We start from the raw sequence: 24,078 nt of genomic DNA, 5'->3' as shown, positions 1-24,078 counted from the left end.
GAAGAAAATATTTGCAAACCATATATCTGATAAAGAACTTATATCCAGAATATATAATGGACTCTTTAACACATTGACTGCCACACTAGAAAAAAAATTTTTCCTTGGGGCCATGGTGTTTTATTACAAAAACAGAATAAAAACTTTAAAAATAAAATGATCCCTTCTAATTTAATGAAAAACTTGTTATTTTGTATTGTTTTCTGTGCATGAGTTCTTTCTATGCAACTTGAAAAATAGTTCACATGGTTCCCAAGGTAAAGAGACATGTAAGTTACATATGCTTCACAAGGCCCCAGGCTCAAAACTAGCGTGAGTTAAATACAATTCACATGGCAGTTAATGTGTTAAAAACTCGATAATAAGAAACAAACAACTCAATTTTTTTTGAGACAGGTTCTCACTCTGTCACCCTGGGTAGAGTGCAGTGGCATCATCACAGCTCACTGCAACCTCACACTCCTGGGCTAAAGCGATCCTCCTGCCCCAGCCTTCCGAGTAGTTGGGACTACAGGAGTGCATTATGACACCTGGCTAATTTTTCTGTTTTTAGTAGAGACAGGATTTCACTCTTGCTCAGACTGGTCTTGAACTCCTGAGCTCAAGCAGTCTTCTCACCTTGGCCTCCCAGAGTGTTAGGATTACAGGCATGAGCCACCACACGTAGTGGTGCGCGCCTGTAATCCCAGCTACTTGGGAGGCCAAGGTGGAAGGATTGTTTGAGCCCAGGAGTTCAAAACCAGCCTAGGCAAAATTGCAAGACCCCATCTCTAAATAAAATAAAATAAATGGCTGAAAGATTTGGACAGAGACTTCACCAAAGAAGATATATTAAAAGATGTTCAACATCATTAGTCATCAGGGAAATGCAAATTAAAACCACAATAAGAGACCACTATACACCTATTAGAATGGCTAAACTTAAAGAGACTGACCATACCAAGTTTTGATGAGGATGTGAGAAAGTGAAACTCTATGCACTGCTGGTGGAAATATAAAATGGTGTATCCACTTTAGAAAATAGTTTGGCAGTTTCTTATAATATATACTTACCATATAGTATGTGTTACCCAATACTTCCACTCCTAGGAATTTCCTAAGAGAAATGAAAGCATATGTCCACACAAAACTTGCACATGAATGTATTGCACACAATTTTATTTGTAGTGACTAAAAACTGGAGACAACCCATTATGCCCATCAATAAGTGAATGGATTAAAGAAATTGTTACATCTATACAACAGACTACTATAATACCTATCAATATAAAACGAATGAACTACTGACACATGTTATAGTATGATTGAATCTCAAAATAATTATGCTGAGTGAAAGAAGCCAGACCCCCCCCCCAAAAAAAAGAAGAGTGTGTGATTCTATTTATATAAAATTCTAGAAAATGAAAACTGATATATGGTGATGGGATATCAGCTGTTGCCTGGAAATGCAGAGGGCATCAGCGACTGGACTGAATGGGAAGGGATTATAGTGGGACATGAAGAAATTTTGAGGGGTGATGGATATCTTCATTATTTTGATTGTGATGATGGTTTCACAGGTATACATATATGTACATACACATGTCAAAACTTGTAAGCTTAAATATGTGCATATTGTATAAGATCATTAAAAATAATCTCTTTGGCTGGAAATGAAGCTGGTTGTCATCGATCCAGAATTTGTGTTAAATTTTTAGTGGTTTTAAGAGGCTTTGAGGGAAAAGGGCAGGTCAGATAATACACACAGGAGCTATGCTTAAATGGCCCCTGGCCAGCACTCTTTTTCAGGTAAAGGTTCTCAGGGGCTAGTTTGAATTTAGTAGTGACAAAAGAATATTTCTGTTTCAAGGTTATTGGTTGGTTTTGAAATAGCCATATGATTATTTCTGTTTTTATATTTTATGAAGTAATATATACGCATGGTTTTTAAAAATATGAACAATGTACAAATAGTTTATAATGTAAGCAACATTTCACTGTTCTAACTCTCTCTGTCCTCACCCTCTGAGATTACCTTTAACTCTATTAACTTTCTGTTTAGTTCTTCCGGTGATTGCTTCCATATATACTGCTACTTCTGATTTATCTATTTTAGGCTTTATTAACTTTGTAATTTGATGAATGAGGCTATATCTCACTTATACTACCTGTTATCCCAATGCAGTTATAGTGCTTTTTAATTCCTGTGTTTGTTTGAGGAATGTACTTAGACCTTTATTTCTTGTTCCGTGAACTACAGACAGCATCTCTTAACTCCGTAAGAAGCCATTAGTTCTATGCTTTTCTATATATCTCTTACCCCATCTACCTACCAAATCTTGTCTTCGTACTTTAATTTTTTGCATTGCCAAGAGTGATAACATTTATGTTTTGCTATACATCTATAATTAAGCATTTCTAAAATTAAGTAACCTGTGCTTTTGGATATTGGTTATTTCTGAACGTTGAAAATCAGTATATAGTGTTTATACTATTGTTAACTATTTAAAATTTTTCTCTCTTCTGTCAAATGTCATGATAGTATTACATTATTTAATTTGTATAAATTTGGTTTTTTCTGGATTTTCTAATTACCTTTATTTTTTCTTGCATTGTCTGCTACAGCCATAAGTTTCACTAATCTCTTAAAAATGGATAAAATTGTGAGCCCCTCTCCCCCTGTTTTTCTTAGATGCCTCCATCTTGGAGCCCTCCTTGCTTCTATTTAGACTGAATGCTCCTTAGGTCTGCTGTGCAGCTCTTGTCCTTGGACTTACTTTTATTAGTCTCTAGTTTTAGGTTCACTGTGTCCAGAATCCAGCATATATCTATGTTTTTCTTTACTTTCTCATTTTGCTGGAGTATATCCTTAAGTAAATTTGTAGAGAAAGGAGTGTGAAAGGTGTAGTTTGAGTCTTTGGAATCTGAAAATGTCTTTCTTTTGTTATCAGACTTGATTGGTATTTGGTTGGGAACAAAATTATAGGTTCAAAGTAATTTATCCTCAGAACCCTGAAGGCATTCCTCTGTTCTCTATAAGAGCCAGTGTTACCGATGAGATGACCAATCCATCTTTAACTGTTAATGTTTTTCCTCTCTGGGAGCTATAAGGATTTTCTCTTTATCTTTGTTGTTCTGAAATTTTATAATGTGTCTAGGGGTTGAGCAAAATGCCTGGCTACCCCAAATAAGAGGCCTGCAAGTCAATAAGCCACACCCATGTATACAGAGCCATTATGCTGGAGGACCTCTAAACTCCAGCGTGTAGAGGTCTTTGCTTTAGGGCACTAATGCCACATTAGCTACTTCAGTTCTTCTTAGACAATTTATTCAATCTCTTCAGAGAAGAACCTTCTGATTTTTGTTTTTGCATTGGGAATAAATGCCTGAATACTAGGGGTTCTATACACAGGGGAGGCAGATGATTATTTAATATACATATATTTGATGAATTTCTCACCTTTCATTCTCACCCTCTCCCTTACTTGGTATTTCCAATTTTCAAACTTCTCTGTGGTCCTACATGGCAGCCCAGAATTCTCGCAGGCTATAAGCCCCCTCTGTCACCTTATCTGCCCATCTTTATCAATCAGCATCCTATCCACTTTCTGTCTTTCAGAAACATATTGGAATCTCTTTGCTGCTGATTCTCCCTATTATTCTCTTCATCATATCTTTTTTAGTTCATGTCATTTTAATAGGATCTTGGGAGAAGGGGGAGCTAAAATTGTTTGGTTAGTCAGCTACCTTGGTCCCGATGTCTATATACTTATTAAATTTTAAAGTTTATGAGCTTTCTGTAGATTTGGGGGAAAATATTTATTAATATAATTAGGAACAATTAACTATGAACTGGACAAACCTAATTTGTTTACCCATTAGTAGAAATTAGAGGATTCCTTAGGGTTAAAGCTCTGTGTAAGAGACTAGTAGATACTGGTGAAATTTAATTCTTTATTGCTCCATGGAAAGATGGCTTTAGTCCCTAAAACTAACAATCAAACAATGGATATGCATAAAATTGACTCTAATGAATTCAGTATTTTGCTATAGTTCATTTCATTTGTTTATATTTTATCCTAATTTCTTTTTCAATCGGTAGCTCTGTTGAGATACTATGGGAAAGATTTATGAGACAATACTCAGCATGAGGCTTTCTTCACTGACTGTCATGGTCATAAGCAAGAGTCAGAAATTTTCCTCTGAGAAAATGACATTTCAATGGAAATACCCTAATTCTGTATTCTAATCAACTGTTATATTGAAAAAAAATTTCACTCAGTTTTACAGCTACTGAAACAGTATTGGTCTGCCATTATGTCACATAATGAATTATTTTGTTTTTACCTCAAGGGAAGCCTTGGCCATGCTTGGACACAAGAAGCATTAAAATGCCAAGTTAACTGAGAAAAGCAAATCTCACAGTGAAATTATCTTCCTAGCCTTTCAATTTTCTTGCCAGTCCTTTTATTCCCTTGGTGATGCTAGTTTTACAGTGTTTAAAATTCTGAACTTGTATCCCAGGCCGTTTACTCTTTTTTCCAATCCTCAAGTTTGTTAGACGCATTTATTGTGGGCTGAATCTTTGTTAATTATATCACCACGGATTAACCTGCCTGCCGCTAAGATGCCTGTATCTTAGACTCTTCTTTGAATTCAACCTACTGTACTTTTTTATTGAAAAGTATTATGGGGGTACAAATAGTTTAGGTTACATGTGTCACTTTTTTTTTCCAGCTTATCATCATGGGGGCACAAAAGTTCAGGCCACATACACTGCCCATGTCCTGCCCATCCCCCTGAGTCAGAACTTTAAGCGTGTCCATTCCCCAGACAGTGCGCATTGCACTCATCATGTAGTTATACCCCCATCCCCTCCCCCCACTCCCCATCCCCCCAAGTCAGAACATTCAAACGTGACCATTCCCCAGACGGTGCGCAAGGCACTCATCATGCAGGTATACACCCATCTCCCCACCTCAGTCCGATACCCAATTGGTGTTATTCCCAAATGTGCACTTAGGTGATAATCAGGGAAACCAATTTGCTGGTGAGTACATGTGGTGCTTGTTTTTCCATTCTTGGGATACTTCACTTAATAGAATGGGTTCCAACTCTATCCAGGAGAACAAAAGGGATTCTATATCACTGTTATTTCTTATAGCTGAGTAATACTCCATGGTATACATATACCACAATTTACTAATCCATTCATGAATTGATGGGCATTTGGGTTGTTTCCACATCTTTGCAATTGTGAATTGTGCTGCTATAAACATTCGGGTACAGGTGTCTTGGTCATAGAATGACGTTTTTTCCTTTGGGTAGATGCCCGATAATGGGATTGCTGGGTCGAATGGTAGGTCTACTTGAATCTGTTTAAGGTATCTCCATAATGCTTTCCACAGGGGTTGCAGTAGTTTGCAGTCCCACCAGCAGTGTATGAGTGTTCCTGTCTCTCCGCATCCACGCCAACATGTGTTGTTTTGGGACTTTTTGATAAAGGCCATTCTCACTGGAGTTAAGTGATATCTCATTGTGGTTTTGATTTGCATTTCCCTGATGATTAGGGATGTTGAGCATTTTTTTCATGTTTGTTAGCCATTCTTACATGTATCACTTTTAACCTACTGTACTTATATCCTATCCTGCCTGACCGTTCCCTCTGAACTTATCTAGTGGTCTCTGAGATTCACTTTCTATACTCACATTGCTGTGAGCCAGTTCTGGATGGCCCACTGGCCACACATCTATGTTCATATCCTTGCCATCTACCCATCCCATTGACTTGTTTGGATCATTGTTTCTAGCCTTTCCTTCATCATCTGAGTCCTCATTATAACAGTTGAACTCCAGTCTACAACATATTTCACTATTAACTTAAACTGAATATAAGTCATCTTTCCCTAAAGTCCTTCCCACTTGCTTAATTTTTCTACACTGTTTGGAACACTTTTTCCCTGTAAGAATCAATAGTTATCTGTTTCTTAATTTTCTTCTTACTTGTATCCTATTCTCCTCCCCCATGTTCTGACTGTTACAACTCTCTTTTTACTAGCTACCTCACTTTTGTCTTTCCTCTGTACTTGATCTTGAATGTTGTAGTCAGATATGGCTTAGGGGTAGTTTATGTGGTTTAGATCTCCATTGGGAACAGAATAGATTTTGTATAATAGGATGCTATTGATAGTGAAATTTTGGACAAAGGGAAAATATCCTCATTTAAATGGATTGCCCAGGCAGTCTCATTTTAGTCGTAATGCTACTCTAGCATGCATTAGTCCAGCTTTATAAAGGTAAACTGCAGCATCATTATAAAACTTTCAAGGGCCATTTAAGAATTCATAATTAAGAAGATTCATTTGAGCTAATATTTTCTGAATACAGAGTTCATCTAATTTATAAGCTGATTCTACTCACAAAGGATAACCTTTAGTGATTTCCAGGTATTACAAGTGGAAGTATATTTTTTCTTCTTATGTGCCAAAGCACCATTCTTCTTAGAAGTATGAGGAATTACAAATTTAATAAGCAGACACTCCCAAGGGAAAGCAGTAGCATCCAGTTTATATTGCTGCCCTTCCTCTTATTCAAAGATGTCACTACTGATTTCACCCACACTCATGGGGAGCAAAGACTAAATCTTCAACCAAAAGTCCTTTCTATATGACGTAACATACAAACTGCTTTTTGATTTGTGGCTGCAGCTGCTATTTGTAGAGCCTGTCACTGTCTGTATTTCTGTGTTTGACTTGTGGTCAGCTGAAAGCTTTTACTCAAAAAGAGTTTCTAAATTCCATATTGTTGCATTCCCAGCTGATCTCTGCTTCTGTTTTCCCTAGCAGCCCACAGCTATGTCGTGTTATTTGAAGCTACACTTTAGTGCATCCTTTAGAGTATTTCTTATGCCTCCCCTGCTTGTGATTATGCCACAAAGCTCACCATACCAAAGATGTCTAGGTATCCTTCTGCCATTGCATTTCTACACATGTCAGCAAGGAACATTGCTTTAATGCTGATAGACCAGCTGACTTCCAGAATCTCAGTAGTGGTGGTCCTCTCTTGCCATTTCACATTAGGCACAACTCTGAATCTGACAATAAAATAGTTCAACAAGGTAAATGTGACATCTGTGGCGGGTGTGAATTTGAAAGTCATACAAAAGCTAGACACAACTTATATTATCCATTGATAAAAATCAGTTCAGTAAGCTTTTGTTTTTCTAGCTCTGTTCTGGATGTTAGAAATAAAGCTGAACCTAGCAAACAGAAAGTCAGAGCAGGGGTCCATTTTGTCCTTTGTGTGTTTCTAATAATTGATGTGCATCTTAAACAGATTTCATCATGTCCAGAGGACAAGTCCATACCAGTTCTGAACCCATAAATATGCCTACCATTGAGGAGCTTACTACCTATGGGAGAAGAAAAATTAGTATTAAAATATATAAGGTATTATTTGATAAATGTTAAGTGATCTGTATAGCCCAAAGATGGGAGCTAAGGGAAGCCAAGATTGAGCTGGTCTATAGTACAATTTCTCACTGATGCCACACTATGGTAATATCCCCAGGCAAAGATACTGTTCTTTTTTATTTTGATTTCTACTTTACAGTCATTTGCATTATTGGGCACTGATTTTTAAGTCAAACTACATAGGAAACAGGATTCAGTAACGGCTTTTAGCTCTATATGATGGAAAAGGTTGGTTGTATTTAACTTCCATGTTTAGGCTTACTACATAATTTCAGTCATCCTCTGACATATCTACAACAGGGGTTGGCAATCCCTGGCACTCATATCACAGATGCCCAAGATGCCAATTTCGTTTGGCATTTGGGCTGATTTCTGCCACTTCCACCCCCACTCCGCTGGTTGCTGCTCCCATGGGATGCTGTGATCAATGTTGAATGTTCTTGTTTGCTCACTCCCAGTAGCTGGCACACTCTGTTCAGCAACCAGCACATACTGTGCTTCCCTTCTTGTCATACTGAAACCTTACTACCTCCTGTTATGTAGTGCTATGACTGCACTACACAAAAACTCAGGATTATTTGCATGTTGTTTGTCTGTATATGTTAAAGACAGTGTGTAGTTCAGTGCCCTCCATATGGTAAGTACTCAATATTTGTTCAGCAGACACCACCACCCTGAATGGCTCTCCCCAGGCCTTTTGTTGATAATCAGAACATGTTGAGTTAAGGGTTCTTATAAGATTAGAAGTGTATTCAATGCCACCTTTCATATTCATTTTATATCCATGATATACCCATCAAGCTAGTTTAGTCAACCCTACTTTCACTCATTGGTAATGGGATGCTCATATCTTGTTATAGTGTAATCACTTAGAGACTTTGTTGAATGTTTCAGGACATAAATGCTTTTAATTTATTTGAATGTCCCAGCTGATTGCTGATGGATGGTGCTGGTGATGGCAGAGGTTGCAATAAGAAAAATAGATTATCTATTCAACAGCATTGAAAGAGCAATCTTTTTTAAAAAATAAGTGATTTACTGATTTTTAGAAAGCCTGGTATATATCTGCCTCCTCTTGAGAGAGATGAAGTACCACTTTCTGTAAACAGATTCTCTCTTAGAATGACAGAACAAAAGGTAAAAAAACATTAGCTATGTAAGAGCCCTATTTTACCAGGAAAAAAAGAGATGAAGTCTTTTCAGTCTACAGATAATGAATTGGTTGAGGAATGAACAATACAGTAGCTTCCTAAAGTGTAGTTCAGGGACTCCCTGCATCAGAATGCCCTAGTGAGCAAGTTGAGAAGTCAAATTCTAGGGGCCTACCTCAGTCTTACTCAGCCTAAATTTGGGACGGGAAAGGCCTGGGATTCTGCACTTTAACACTCATGCCTAGTGATTCTCATGCACACCAAAGTTTACGAACTACTGACTTATAGAGTCTCTCACTCTTAGGATCCCTTTTATTTGATTCTTACTAGTAGTGTATTCAGTCCTTAGTCTACCTTTCCATGATTGATCTCAAAAAATAGGTCCAATCAGTTCAAATAAAATCCTGGCCTTAAGGTATAGATTGGTGTTAATGCATGCTATGATTTGAATATGCCTGCTATGGTTTGAATGTGCCAAAATTTAGGTGTTGCCAATGTGATGGCGTTAAGAGTTGGGGCCTTTAAGAGGTAATTGGGCCATGAGGGCTCCTCCCTCATGAATGGGATTAAGGCCCTTATAAAAGAGGCTTCATGCAGTGTTCAGCTGTCTTGACCTTCTGCCTTCCATCATGTGAGGACACAGCATTCCTTCTCTCTGGAAGATGCAGCAACAGGATGCCATCTGGGAAGCAGAGAACAGCCACATAACCAAACCTGCCAGCGCCTTGATCGTGGACTTCCCAGCCTCCATAACTGTGAGAAAATAAATTTCTGTTCCTTATAAATTACCCAGTCTCAGGTATTTTGTTATAGCAGCACAAACAGACTAAAACAGTCCAATTATTCTTTCAACAGAGAGATATTTACTGGGGCCTACCATGTGCCAGGCCCATGGCAAGGCACTAGGTATACAAAAATGGATAAGGTATGGCCCTTTCCCTCAAGAGGCTTATAAGTAATTTCCTATGAATCATCTAGTACAATCAAGTACATTAGCCATGAAATAGAAAATGAATTAAATTTATTCTATGTCATGGTAAAAAAAAAGGACCCAATAATTTTGTGGGTTTAGATATTAGAAAAAATATGTTTGTAGCAATATCTGGAGAGTCACTAGCAATAAAGGATGTATCCCTCATGTCTCACTGTTAACGAATTGTTTCCAGCTGAGATCCCTGTAATCTGCAGGTGCTGTTTACCATGTAATTTTACCATAGGAAACAAGGGTGTAATCACTTAATAAAGTGTAAAGAATTAGATTTTTTTCCCTTGAGCAAAATGCCTGGCTGTGGCCAACATTCCTGATGCCTCCTCTCTTGTGCAATAGGAAAGCAATATTCTAAATGAGAGGGCTGTTTTGTTCATATTCTGCAACTTGCCTCTGGAGGCCATGCTAATGAATGCAAAACTCAAGCTGGAATTCTAGACTTTTTGTATGAGCAGCCACTGATTTTTGTCTTTACCATTATATGATATAGTTTTACCTCCTACCTCTAATTGAGACTCAAATAAGGGCACTGTGAATAGGAAATCTCTTTCATTTTAAGCAATGTTTTGTATTGTTTTCTTTTGGTTTTTATTTAGAAAATAGAAACTATGTTCAAAGCATCTTCGCATGCTAGCAGTCCCTTTCTAATGAACACTTGACTTATGAATGTTCCATATTCATCAACAGCCTCTCTTGAGGGACTTTGAGCTACTCCTACTACCCATGGGAGCTGGAGTCATTTCTGCTGTCTGCAGAAGTTTGTTTCTTCTCAGCCCTCCTCTTCTGGGAGCTTGAGTTCTTACAGGCTCCCATCAGACTCTTGGGAACAGTTAATATGTGAGCACCTTCTCCTACTGCCACCATCAGGACACAAGAATGTGCTAGAGCCCCTGCCAGAACTCTCATGGGAGCTGAGCCCAAGAGGGAGCACAAAAAGTATAAGAAAAACTCTGGAGTTGTAGTTGGTGAGGAGGTACAGGAAGGTAAGAGATGGAAAAAAAAAAACATTAAAAAGAAGTTTAAGAACTCAAAAACCAACCACAATGAAACCGTACTTCCCATCCACCAGAATGGTGGATTAATTAAAAATACTGACAATACCAAGTATTGGTGAAGATACAGAGCACTGGGACTTTCATACATTGCTGGTGGGCATATAAAGTGGTACGGTCACTCTGGAAAACAGTTTGGCAGTTTCTTACAACAAATACTTACCCAGAGGTTCCACTGCTAGGTGTTTACTCAAGAAAAATGAAAACATATGCCTACACAAAGACTTGTACATGAATGTTCATATCAGCTTTATTTATAATAGTCCCAAACTGGAAATAACCCAAATGTTTATCAATAGGTGAATGCACAGAAAAAATGTAATAGAGCCATACAACAAAATACTGCTACTCAGCACTAAAAAGGAATGAACTAGAGAGAGACATGCAACAACATGGATGAATTTCACAGACATTTTGTTGAATGAAAAATCATATTCATTCATACATATGAAAAATCATATTATATGATTCTAGTATAGAACGGAAAAAAGCCAAGAGATGGTGATAGAGATCAGAACAGTAGTTGCCTTGGGACAGGGGGTTGCTGGAGAATGACTGGAAGGGGCACAAGGGAAAATTCTAGAGGATGATGTAAATGTTCTATATATTGATTTGGGTGGTGGTTACAAAGGTGTGTGCACTTGTCAAATCTCTTCAACCTATATGCTTAAAATTTGTGCATTTTGTTGTATGTAAATTATATCTCATTTTCATAAGGGACAAAAATTTAGAAAGGGAAAAATCCTTCAGAGGATCCCTCTGCTGCAGGATCTAGTCTAAATTCCTTAATTTAGACTAGATATGGCTCTTATTTAACACCCCTTGGCTCATATTTCTCACCATTCCTCCCCACCTCCTACCACTTATTCTAAGCCACTTGTAGTTCCAAAAATTGCTATTCTTTCTCTTTCCTCTGAAAGAGGATATTTAAACACAATGCTCCCTTTGCCTAGAATTACTTTTCCATTTCCCATTTATAACTAAATCCTTGACACCCTCAGGACTCACAGAGGTAGCACCTCCTCCAAGAAGGCTTGTCCACCCCCAGTTTGTATTAGTTACTTACCCTCTTTCTCCCAGAGAACCTTAAACTTCTCTCTACAAAGCATATATTACTCTATCTTGTAATTTTAACAATATTTTTTTTAAAACCTCAAAACCATACTGGACTGGGGCCATTTAATATACAGGCAAATGGTCCTCTATATATTCAGTAAGCCCTAAATGAAATCATATATTATAAATGAATTTCTATCCAAAATAGCTGAAGTAAGTTTTAGCAAAGTTATCAAGAAAACTCTTCCATCCAGAATGACTTACAGAGCTGCAAATGATTGAGATTTTATTGTAAATAGAAGTTTTGTTTTATACTATTATTAGTATATTAGCTTATTTATACTGTGGGTTAAGTAACTCTCTGTGGGCTTATCAGGAAAACTAACCAGACTTTATTATATTGATTCTATGGGAAACTGCATTTTACATTCCAGTCAAGTGACTCAAAAATACTGCTCAGTTGAACCATGTGAAATTGATGATATTCAATCATTTTTGACATACAAAAATGACAGTTTCATGCAGTTCAACCTAAATAAGCTTTAAATGCAGCCCTGTTCACAAATTGGAGATTACCTATACATTCATTTATTAATTCTATGTTTAATAGATGAATGTATCCTACAAGACGCTAATCCTACACCTTAAGGCTATTGGGTACAATTGTTCAATATAAACAGTAAATCACAGGATTTTGAAGAAAGTTTGTGTAAAATGTTAGGGCTCTCTGTGTCCAACTCATTTTTTTCAACTTAATCAGAGATGCAGCAGATATGAGGACTCTGGAATTGTTTATTTTTTGAACTCACACTAGAATAAGAATGCAGATTCATTTTTTAAGCTCCAAATTAACTAGTCTATTTTGAAGATTAATTTTAATAATAATAGTAATAACTAACATTTATTGAGTACATATTACGTGCTAGGTACTGTGCTAACTCTGCAACTACTTTATGAGCAAAGTACTATTATTATCCCTATTTACAAATGAGGAAATTAAAGCTTAAGTAACTTGTCCAAGGTTACATAGCTAGTAAGTGTCAGAGATGGGATTAGAATCACTCTTAATCCTACTACTCTGTTCACTATTTACACTCAAGCACATCTTTTTACCACAATAAAGCACTCATGCTGAAAGATTATGATTCAATTCAGCAAGTATATATTTAAACTCTGATTATCATTAGTGAACCCACACCTATTTGCATATGAAACATATTATATTATTATGAGAGATCATTATAAGACAGTAGAGGACCAAGTACCAAAATGAGATTTTTGTTTTTGTTTTTGTTTTTGGAAACAGGGTCTTACTCTATCACCCAGGCTGGAGTGCTGTGGTACGATCATAGATCACTGCAGCCTTGAACTCCTGGGCTCAAGCAATTCTCCTGCCTCAGCCTTCTGAGAGTAGCTGGACTACAGGCACATGCCACCACATCCAGCAATTTTATAAATTTTTTATAGAGATGGGGTCTCCCTATGTTGCCCAGGCTGGTCTCAAACTCCTGGCCTCAAGCAATCCTCCCACCTTGGCCTCCCAAAGTGCTGGGATTACAGATGTGAGCCACCATGCCCAGCCCAAAATGAATCTTATAGACCATAAGTGCTGTAGGAATCTAGGAAAGGGAAAGAATAATTGTGTGCTTTGTCATGACTAACTCCCAGAAGAGCATTGACATAAATGATACCTCAGTATTAGATACACAGCATTCAGGGACCAAACCAAAAGTACAGCACAAATAGGAATGTGGCAAAATCATGGGGGCATAATAATGAAATCCAAGAGGGAATAGCAAACTCAAAGCATCATTAGTATGTTAGGGAGGTTAGAAATTTGTGGCTGGGCTCTCTGAATCCCAGAAATATATGGAGAAAAGGACATAATGGACTACTTATTAGATATTCAGGGCAGAAGAGTAGGGATTTAGAAATTAACCAAAATTTCATGCCCACATGATTGGAATAATAATGGTATCAAAAATAAAAGGATTTGTACAGTGAAGGCTTTGGGCTCAGGCTTTAGACACAATGAATTTAAGATAAAGGTAGACTGTGTATGGAAAGCTAGTTTTTTATGTGGGCTGTGGCTGACTGAGGTCAATCGTTCACTAACCTACTTGTTATTTTACAGATGGCTCTACTGAATTTCTTCTTCCCTGATGAAAAGTCATACTCTGAAGAGGAAAGTAAGCGTGTTCGCCGTAATAAAAGAAGCAAAAGCAGTGAAGGAGCAGATGGTAAGTCTACTCAGGTGATCCTTTATCACTTCTGAGTTATATGTTAATAAGAATATCCTTCTAAGAACTACCTTCTCAAGTGTGCTTCATCATCTCATATTGTCCACACACCCAAGATCACAGAAGATTTTTCCACCCTAACCTACCAATCAGTCCTTCGACATAGAACTAACTAGATAAGGATCTTCCCTCCTCCAACTCCAAATACTTTCAGTTTTTTCTCAGTATGTCTGAGATCCATGGTAATATTTGTATCTCTCTCTGTGTAAGGACCGAGATTACCCTCTGTAAGGACTTCATCTCCTCTGGAGACATCCTGCATCTACTAAGGTCACCAAGAGGATTTAGTCCTATTCTTGAAATGGGCAGAGTGTTGTGCCATACTGGCACTTACATCATGTGTTAATTCCAATGATAATTGTATCAGTGTTGGTATCTGCTACCATGCCTAAATCTGAGCATGCCCAAATCTAGAGCTTCTAGAACTTGTTTGTAAGTTTCTTGAGGGCAGGGATTCATTTTTCTTTGTATAACCCAAGAATCTAGCCTGGTGTCTGGCACATTGTTGGTGTTTGTAATGTAAGTTGATGATGTTGACTGATCCTTCAGCTAGGCAGTAATGTGCCAATGGAAACCATCCCTATTGTGGGTGTCATAGCTTTATGTTAACTATAAATGCATTCTGTGGGGCATAACAAAATGTTGAGCTAGCTCCTGGGAAGAGTCTTTGAATCACTCTGATATTTCAGCATCACTCTGTCAGTTGACAAAATGCTACCCCTTTGGCATAGGAGTTTATAGAATACATAGTTCTGGGCTGCTGCAAAGCCATCTGGATTCAAAGACAGCATGTGTCTGGCTACATCAGCCAATGATATGTGTCTGGATGGTTACAAAGCAATATGACTTTATAAAGATGGAAATGAGATTTTTAAGATGACAGTTGTCAATGTGAGTAAGGGCCAATGAGGGAAGCAGTTTCAGAAGGCAGGAGCCATTAAAGAGATGGGGCCAGGACTTTGTCAGGAGGGGCAAGAAGAAGTAGAATTGGCTGAAGTCTGAAAAAGAACTCAGAACAAGAACCCCATAATAATAATTTTTTAAAAAAGCAGTGAGATAGGGTTTTCTAGTTGGTGGAGGAGGCAGCAGCGTTGAGCCTTTGAATGGAGAACTAGACCAGTGGGGCCATTCTCTAGAACAGACATTTTGCATACAATTGATAACCAAGTTCAAACATAAGAAATGTATTCCATGAAATAAAAGCACCCATATTCACCTACTACTTGTAGCCAGTTTCCTGGAAGTCTTCTGGCTATGTGGAAGCTGGGAGCTGAGAGTCATGGTCCCTTTCCTCTCCTAATCGTCTCACCCTTTCTCCACCTTTAGCTTTTTCCCTGAGGCTATTCTCAGTATCAGCAAATCTTTCATAATCCCTGGTTGCTAAGGAGAACAGGAAAAAGGTGGTAAGAGCAGTATCACCTTCTGTAGTAGACATGGTCTTCCCTTCCTTTCCAAGGAAGTCTAATGGCTTCTAAGGTTTACCTCTTCATCTAACCTACCAAGTTTTCTCTTAAAGAAGGCAATTTCCTCTTTTCCCCCAAACCACTTTATCCAGATCTAGCTACCAACATCTCTGATACTGATCTTCCTTAGAGTGTTTATTCTATCTTGATACAAAATAGGTTTTCTCTCCAGTCAAGGCCAAAGCCTCTCTTATTAATTTTTAGCACTTCCTATCTACTTCCCTCCTGATCTGATATTCAAGTCAGTCAGCAGACTCTACTCATTTTGTTCCAATGTCAAGTTTCTCATGCAATCCAGGTCTTTTTCTTTAATCAGTATACCTTGGAGGAATCCATGCATCCCTTAGAGTTAGGGGTATAGAATGCCCAGAAGTCCTGGGATTTTATTGGATTTTCAGCCTTTCACCTTTAGTCTACAGAGCCATTTTTTTAAAGATACGGAGGGTGCTCCAATGAGTAAAAGGGTGATAATTAGCCCTGCTTACCTCATACAGTTGTCATAGTGATCAAAAGTGTTAATGTATGCAAAAATACTTCAAAAATTATTAAGTGCTATTACTTTGTTCTTTCTAGAAAATAAACATAATAATTTGGTCTCCCAGGCATTTGGGGCATTTATGTTCCTTAATTTATGAACAACCATAATAATTTCTGCAAAGATGCTCTTTTTCAGCCAAATTGCCCTTTTTTGTTCTCACTGATGCCATCTAAGCCCATAGGAAGAAGAAGACTCCATGCCTCAAACTGGCCTATCTCATCACAGCAAATGATCACATCTGCACATTGCTTTGTGACACTCTGGCTGGCTGGCTGTATACTTGTGTCGCTTTTTGTCAGTATCTCTTAGAAATTTTTCTTCATTATAGTTTTCTTTATTTTGGGACAGATCAAAAAAGTTAGTATTATTTTCTATTATAAAAGAGCAAAGGGGAAAAACAAGTAAGATTGAAATATATCCTTTGTCCTTCACTTCTTAAAAATAATAATGGAATAGGGCATAGCTACTATTAAATTGATACAGATGAACATGAAAGGCTATGATATCAAAGAAAACAGACTTTCTGCCTGTACAGATGTTAGCTGAAATTAAGAATTGCCCTTATTCTAGTACTGCTCTTCTATTTATTGCTTTTCAGTGAGCCATCACTGTGCTATTATCAAATGAGAGAGACTAAAATCATTTTGAGAGCTGATAGAGTTTCAGGGGCTTGTTCACAAGACAAAATTAAAGCTTTTGAAGGCTTACCATGTGTATGGACTTAAGGAGGATTGTTGATTTCAGATGTAGAATCCCAAGGTTTCCTTCTGGTAGTGGATGCCGACAGCTTAAGTGCCCACAGCAGAACACTCTGGAAAGTGGCTTTATATCAAATAAGACATTAAATAAGCTAAAATATCTTAGCTTGCTCATACTCCAAAATATCCTTTAAAATTGCATTTTCATTGATGAAACTAGCCCTGCAGGAAATGATCTCAACAGGCCATCACCACTGACATTTGGTTAACAAGCATTTTTATAATACCAACTACTTGTAAGACAGTATAGCAGGCTCTGTAATTGGTATAGCCACCGAACTCCAGTCCTTAGTACTTAAGGCCTAAATTGAATTTGGCATGGAGATTAGTGAAAGATTAAGATGCTTAAAAATATTTATGGTGTTTTTTTAATTGCAAAAATAACACATTGTAACAAATATAAGCAATACAGAATTAGGCAAGGTAAAATGTGAACATGCCCCCACACACTACAAGAGTGCTATAAAGGTAAGACATCTTTGAGGAATATCTTACTTGCCTAAAGGAGGTAACAGGCCCACCTGACCTGAGGTTCTCTAAAGATCCTTCCAATCTGTCACTCTCTCTAAAGTTATTTCTAGCTATTTGTTTCTCAGTATTAGGGAAAGTGGTGAATGAACTCTTAAACCAGGAGACCTGGATTCTAATCCCAGCTCTGCCATTAGTAATTATACTAGCATAATGGCCTTGGGTAAGTCTTACTTCATGTCTCTGATCTTAGTTTCTTCTAAAGGGTTAGACTATAATCACTAGGTATAAGAGATTCAAAGGCATCTAAGGAGTTATTTTCAAAGAATGTACAGCCCTGGAAATTCTGATTACTCTACACCCCACTGAGAAAACTATAGTGAGGTAGGTACTATTACTGATGAGAGTATGTCATATCCCTCAGATGTATTAGGGTAAGAAAAAGATGTTTAACTACTAGAATAGATGGTCTAATTGTTTACTTCCAATTCTGATATAATTTGCTTCTAACTATTCCTGATTTCTATAATATAATGATAATAGCTAGGCTAGTTTTAGCCAATCAGATGATATCTAAATGAATAAATACTCAGAGTTTCAATTTGGATAGTCAATGAGCCTTTTCATTAGCATCCATAAGGAGGCTCAGTAAGGATTAAGAGCATGCAAATAGTTTCAAGAAGTGAAGGCTAAGAAGGTTAATCTGATGGCTAAGTGGTGAACTGTTAGCTCCCTTCTGTATGGCTCCTCAGAATATCACAGGCAGATGTAGATGTATAGTCAGAAGGCACCTGTTGGCTGTGTGGTGTATTACTTATGCAACCCTGCCTTACTCTACATTCTACTCTTTGATCTGCAGGGTCTCTTTGGTCTCAAAGGTAAGGAACTACTACAGCTTTGTTTTTTTTAATTAATTTATTCAACAAATGTTTATTAAGTACCAACTGGTTGTTGAATCAATGTTTATTGATCACTGTTCCAGACACTAGGGACATGGTAGGGAACAAGATAAGATCCTACCCTCATCAAACTCACAGTGGATGATTTTAATACAGTGTAGTGAGTCGTATAATGGGGTAGGCACAGGGTTCTATGGGTACATTGTCATCTGATCTAGACTTGGGAGATCAAGGAAGTTCTGCTTATGGGGTTAACAGCTGAGCTGCAACCTGACAGGTCCTGGAGTTAGCCAAATGAAGATTTAAGGGAAAGGTGCATCAGGCAGAGAGAACATACATGTTGGAAAGCTTAAAGAGGGAGCTTAGCTCATTTAAGGAACTGGAAGAAGTGTGTATGGATAGAGTGTAGAGATCTAAAGGGGAAGTGATAATGAGCTGGCCAACAAGGGTGAAATCATGCAGGGCTTTGGAATCCATTTTATGAAGCTTAGAGTCTATCCTAAAGGCAATGGTAAAGCACAAGATCAATGTCAAGAATAGATTATATGGCAAACATCTTCAAATGCTAAATGTACATATTCTAATCCAGCACTTCCACTTCTATTTTTAGATATACTCACACATTGAAAATTGTTTATCAACAAAGATATTCTTTGCTGTACTATTTGTAATATAGGATTGGGAATAACTTAAATGTCCATTATTCAGGAACTGATTAAATAAATTATGATAAATCTATAACTGGTAACCATGGTTGCTCTGAGGAAAAAACTAAATGTTTGAGGCTGTGGAGGGGAGGGAGTTGACTTAATTTCCATGTTTTGTATTTTTTGAATTTTTTAACATGTGTGTGTCTTACCAATTTAAAATAAATAAATAGATAAAATTTAATGTTACAAATAAATAAAATTGGCATGATATACCATTTTCTACTTATTACCCAAATAGAGTAGCAACAATTTTCTAATATAACACCCTATGTTATTTAGGAGGTAGAAAAACTCATATATTGCTGGAGAGAATATAAATTGTTACAACCATTTTGAATATTAATTCAATACTCTAATAAAATTAAAGATACCTTTGGTTCAGCATTCACAGTTTTGGGAATCTATCCTACAAATTCATTGTACATAGGTCATATATACAAGAATGTTTATTATATCACTGTTTTAGTGGCAAAAGGAGGGATAAACCTAATATCTATGAATAAAAAATGGTCTAATAAATTATAACAGTCATACTAATTAATATTATGCAGCTATTAAAAAGAATGAGTTAGAGTTTTATGTTTGGATCTGAAGGAATAGCCATGTTCTATGGCTAGGTTAAAAAATGCAAGTTTCAAAGCATTGTGTATAAAATTATCCCATTTTCATAAAAAAGAGAGTTTTGTTTTGTTTTGTTTTGTTTTTTTTGAGACAGAGTCTCGCTTTGTTGCCCAGGCTAGAATGAGTGCCATGGCATCAGCCTAGCTCACAGCAACCTCAAACTCCTGGGCTTTAAGCGATCCTGCTGCCTCAGCCTCCCGGGTAGCTGGGACTACAGGCATGCGCCACCATGCCCGGCTAATTTTTTTTTTCTATATATATATTTTAGTTGGCCAGATAATTTCTTTCTATTTTTAGTAGAGACGGGGTCTCGCTCTTGCTCAGGCTGGTCTCGAACTCCTGAGCTCAAACGATCCGCCTGCCTCAGCCTCCCAGAGTGCTAGGAGTACAGGCGTGAGCCACCACGCCCAGCCAAAAAAGAGAGATTTTAAATCCCTAAAATGTTTATATATGAACATAGAAACAGATGTGAGAAGGAAAAGCATCATACAGTGAATACTGATTACATTGTGTGGAAGGGGGTTGGATAGAAAGGTGACAACTACTAAGTGGTTCTTTATATATTATATTGTTTGACTTGTTACAATAAGCATGTCTTACTGTAATTTATAAAATGTAATTTAAAAGTGGATAAAATGGGGAGAAAAATGGACTGGAATGGGGCATGAGGGAGACAAACAAGGTAGTCAGGAGGCTGCTGCAATTATACACAAAAGGAATGAATGTGGCTGAATTAGGGCAGCAGTAATGGAGACAGAAAGTAGACCCATTTAGTTTATAGTAGAAAAAATAGGAGTTGGTGATTTGATTGAAGGGTGAAAAAGAGGAGTCAAGGAAGCCACCCAAGTTTCTGGCAAGGTGCTGTACTATTCACTGAGATAATGATCAGGAGAGGAAGATGTGTGGTTTTGGACAGGTTGAGTTTCAGGTACCTGTGGGAAATTCAAGAGGATAAAACCTGTAAGCATTTGGAAATACGCATCTGAAGCTCAAGAAAGATATCTGGGTCGGAAGCTCAAAAAAGCTATCTGGTTTGGAAATATAGATATGGAGATCATTAGCTATGTTAGGACTCTGTCAGTTACAAATGACAGATACCCAGCCTAAACTGGATTGAGATTTAAAGAAAAAGAAAAAGAAAGAAGGAGGGGAGGATTTATTGGCTCATTTAACTGCAAGGTCCTGATGAAGCTGGCTTAAAACATGGCTTAACCTTGGGGCTTAAATGATGTCATCAGGACTTTCTCAGCTCTGCTTTCCTTTATATTAGCCTCATTCTTCAGGCAGGTTCTCCTTTTGAGGTGGCAAAAATAGCTACTAGCAGCTCTAGGCTTACATCTTATCAACTTAGCAAGCCCAGTGGAAAGAGTATGCCTCATCCATCCATTGAATTCAGTAAAAAAGATGTTGACAACATGGTGAGACCAGCTTTAGTAGAGCAGTTGGGGCAGAAGGGTTCAGGATTAAACCACATGAGGAATTAGAAAATAGCAAATATAAATGAAAGGGAGGAGGAGAACAGAGTAATAGCTAGCAATTTATTAAGCACCTACTATGTGCAAAGCACTTTGTTATATTACACACAGGGACACAAAGACTCATAAAATATGGTTTCTTATCTCTGGAAGCCCATAGTCTTTATAAGAGAGATAATTTTACAAGTAATTAGCAGAGGTGGTAAGAACTTATGTGGGCATATGGTAAGATTGCAGTGGGAACATATAAGAGGGAGGCACAGAATCGCCAACCAAACACAGTAAATACGTCTCCCAAGAGAAGTATACAATGGCTGGCACATACTAGGCATGCATATGTGAATGAATGAGGTGACATTTGAATTGGGTTTTAGAGGATGAATGAGACTTTGATGAAGAAAAGTAGAAAGTTCATTTATAACAAAGGTAACAACAAGTACAAAGGCTAACCAATCCCCTAGGTTTGCTGGCTCTCCTCTTGTCATGGGAGGCTTGGAATAAGGGCTGAGGGAAGCCATAGAAAATGTGACAAGAGGCCAGAACAGTCTGAGGAGGCTTTCAAATGCTCACTCAGATAGTTAATAAGTGGCATTTTTTAATGTTTTTTTATTTTAGTATATTATGAGGGTACAAACATTTGGGTTACATTTTATGTATTTGCCTCACCCCAGCGAGAATTAGAGGCATGCCCTTCCCCCCTACAATGCTCAACACATCCATTAGTTGTGAGTTTACCCTCACAACCCCCTAATCCCTGCAGAATATTACTACCGTGTGAGCACCATAGTGTTGATCAGTCAGTGCCAATTTGATGGCGAGTACATGTGGAGCCTATTCTTCTGATCTTGTGATACCAAACTTCGGATAATGGGCTCAAGCTCTATCCAGGAAAATATAAGAGGTGCTAGATCACTGCCATTTCTTATTGAGTAGTATTCCATTGTATACATATACCAAATTTTAATAATCCATGTTAATCCCAAATCATCTTGGCGTCTTCCCTACCTCACTATTTCTCTCTTCTACCCTTCATAAATTTGAGAAATAAATGTTACCAAGGCAAGCACAATCCTTCCTTGCTATTAAATATAAGATATAAGCCATGTATGATGATTCTTAACATTGGCAACAGTTTTAATTTCCCTGATCTTCTACTTACCAATCTCTGGTACAAGGTAGCAAATACATTTAGTCCCTTGATGTAACTTAGAAGCAATGATTGATCCTACATTCTTTCTCATGTAGGACTCTGAGCTGACTTAAAGGATACAGATCCTATGTTATTAACAGGTTCACAAATGTAGAGAGAGCTATTTTTGAAATGGCAAAGTACCAAGGATGCTTTGCTGTAGGCTTATGAATCTTGGCTGCATTTTACCACTGCTTCCAGTATACAGTCCTTTAATGAACCTGGTACTGTAGTGCATTAGGTCAGTTGTATAGAATTCTAGCCATGCTGAATTCTATATACTCAAAGTGGGGGTCTAACCAGCCTATGGAATTTGTCACATGGTATACTGAAAAGAAGAGGTCTGTGTGCAGATCTGTTTTCCCTGTAGCAAAACAAGTCATGGGTCTGGCCTGCTGCCAGAAAGTTAGTAGTATCATCTTTATAGATGAAATTCAGCACATCATTATCTTACATTGTGCCAGAAGAGCGGGAAGAAGATTGACTTGGTAATTCACTATGTTTCGATTCTAATCTGTTTAGAAATATGATTTCTTTAAAAGGAAATGGAAAAAGAATCTGTTTCTCATGATAGCTTCACAGTATCTCCTGAGAGGACATTTAGTTATTGTAAATACAGCAATTTGATTCTCTCCTTGAATTGCAGATGTATTTTATCTCTTTAAAAAAATAAACTGCATTGAAATGATCAGATTTTAAAGTATGAATTGAATGCTTCCAAAAATGGAATTTCATATGTCAGGTCACACATTTAAATCTCTATTTTTCTCAAAAGAACAAAAACTTTTTATGAGTCGTAAAGTCATCAGCTTGTATAATACATTATTTTTACAAGTGATCTCCAAAGCTCTTTAAAAATATAAGCTTATACCATAACCCATTTAAAGGGGAAATATATATTTATGGTGCAAATACTTTATCTCAGCTTATTTTCAAGTTTCAGTTCAGCATTTTGAGTCTAATCTGTTCTGCCCACCCCTTAGCATAGTATGCAAGATCCAGAAGCTATCAGAAATAAGGCCCATATTTAGTGCAATAAACTCCCAGTGCATGGATGAAACATACATACATGAAAGAAAAAGTTCAGTTGGTAAAAAGAAGCAACCTTTCTGACCCTTAATTTCTCTCTGAGATAGCTTTGGGTAAGGAAAGAGCATAGAATTGAAAATCATACAGACCTGATTTCAAATCCTAGCTCTACTACTTTTAGCTTTGTGGCCTTGGCTAAGTCATGTAACCCCTCTCAGCTTAAGATGTCTCATTATATAAAGTTGGTAATGATACTTCCTTTGATAATATATTATAAGGATTATATATAATGCAAAATGCCTAATCCAGGGCTGGCACATAACAGGTACTCAATAATTGATAATTATTAGTATCAATTTTAAAATGAGAGTAGTATTAATCCATCTACTTCTTAGGTTATAGGTGGAATGAATGAGAATGCTTTTTACCCCCCCAAACATCACAATATCTTACCCATCTTATGGTTGAGAAAGGCTATCCTGCTTGTCTCACAGAATTGTGATAATCAAAAGAGATAATAAATGCTAAAACACTTAGAAAGATATAAAGTGCTGCTTAAGATTAAGGTGGAGTCTTTATTTAAAATAAGGCTTGTCTTAAGAGTTCTCTTTTCTTCTCCTACCAATGAGTTAAGAATTAAAGAATAAAAATTGGATATTACAAACTGCCATTACAATTGATACAACAGATTTTTTCCATCATGCAGAAATATACATTTGATCTAGCAATCCCACTACTGGGCATCTACCCTAAGGAAAAAAAGACATTATATAAAAAACACATCTGCACTCAAATGTTTATAGCAGCACAACTCAAAATTGCAAAGATGTGGAAACAAACCAAGTGCCCATTCAATACATGAGTGGATTGATAAAATGTGGTATATGTATACCATGGAGTACTACTCAGCCACAAAAAACAATGGTGAAC

General features: G+C 37.3%; 1 protein-coding gene across 6 annotated transcripts in view; it reads left to right on the top strand.

Moving 5' to 3' along the window:
- Nucleotides 1–24,078, top strand: part of EDA (ectodysplasin A) — a 304,544-nt gene that overhangs the window by 215,124 nt on the left and 65,342 nt on the right. For all 6 annotated transcript variants that reach the window (XM_045538120.1, XM_045538125.1, XM_045538124.1 and 3 more), the window contains exon 2: nucleotides 13,833–13,938. In XM_045538120.1, coding sequence (XP_045394076.1) covers nucleotides 13,833–13,938 — 106 coding nt within the window. The remainder of the gene's footprint in view (nucleotides 1–13,832; nucleotides 13,939–24,078) is intronic.

The sequence above is a fragment of the Lemur catta genome, chromosome X (assembly GCF_020740605.2).
Source record: "Lemur catta isolate mLemCat1 chromosome X, mLemCat1.pri, whole genome shotgun sequence".
NCBI classification, from domain to species: domain Eukaryota; kingdom Metazoa; phylum Chordata; class Mammalia; order Primates; family Lemuridae; genus Lemur; species Lemur catta.
This window is presented reverse-complemented; position numbering and strand designations above follow the sequence as displayed.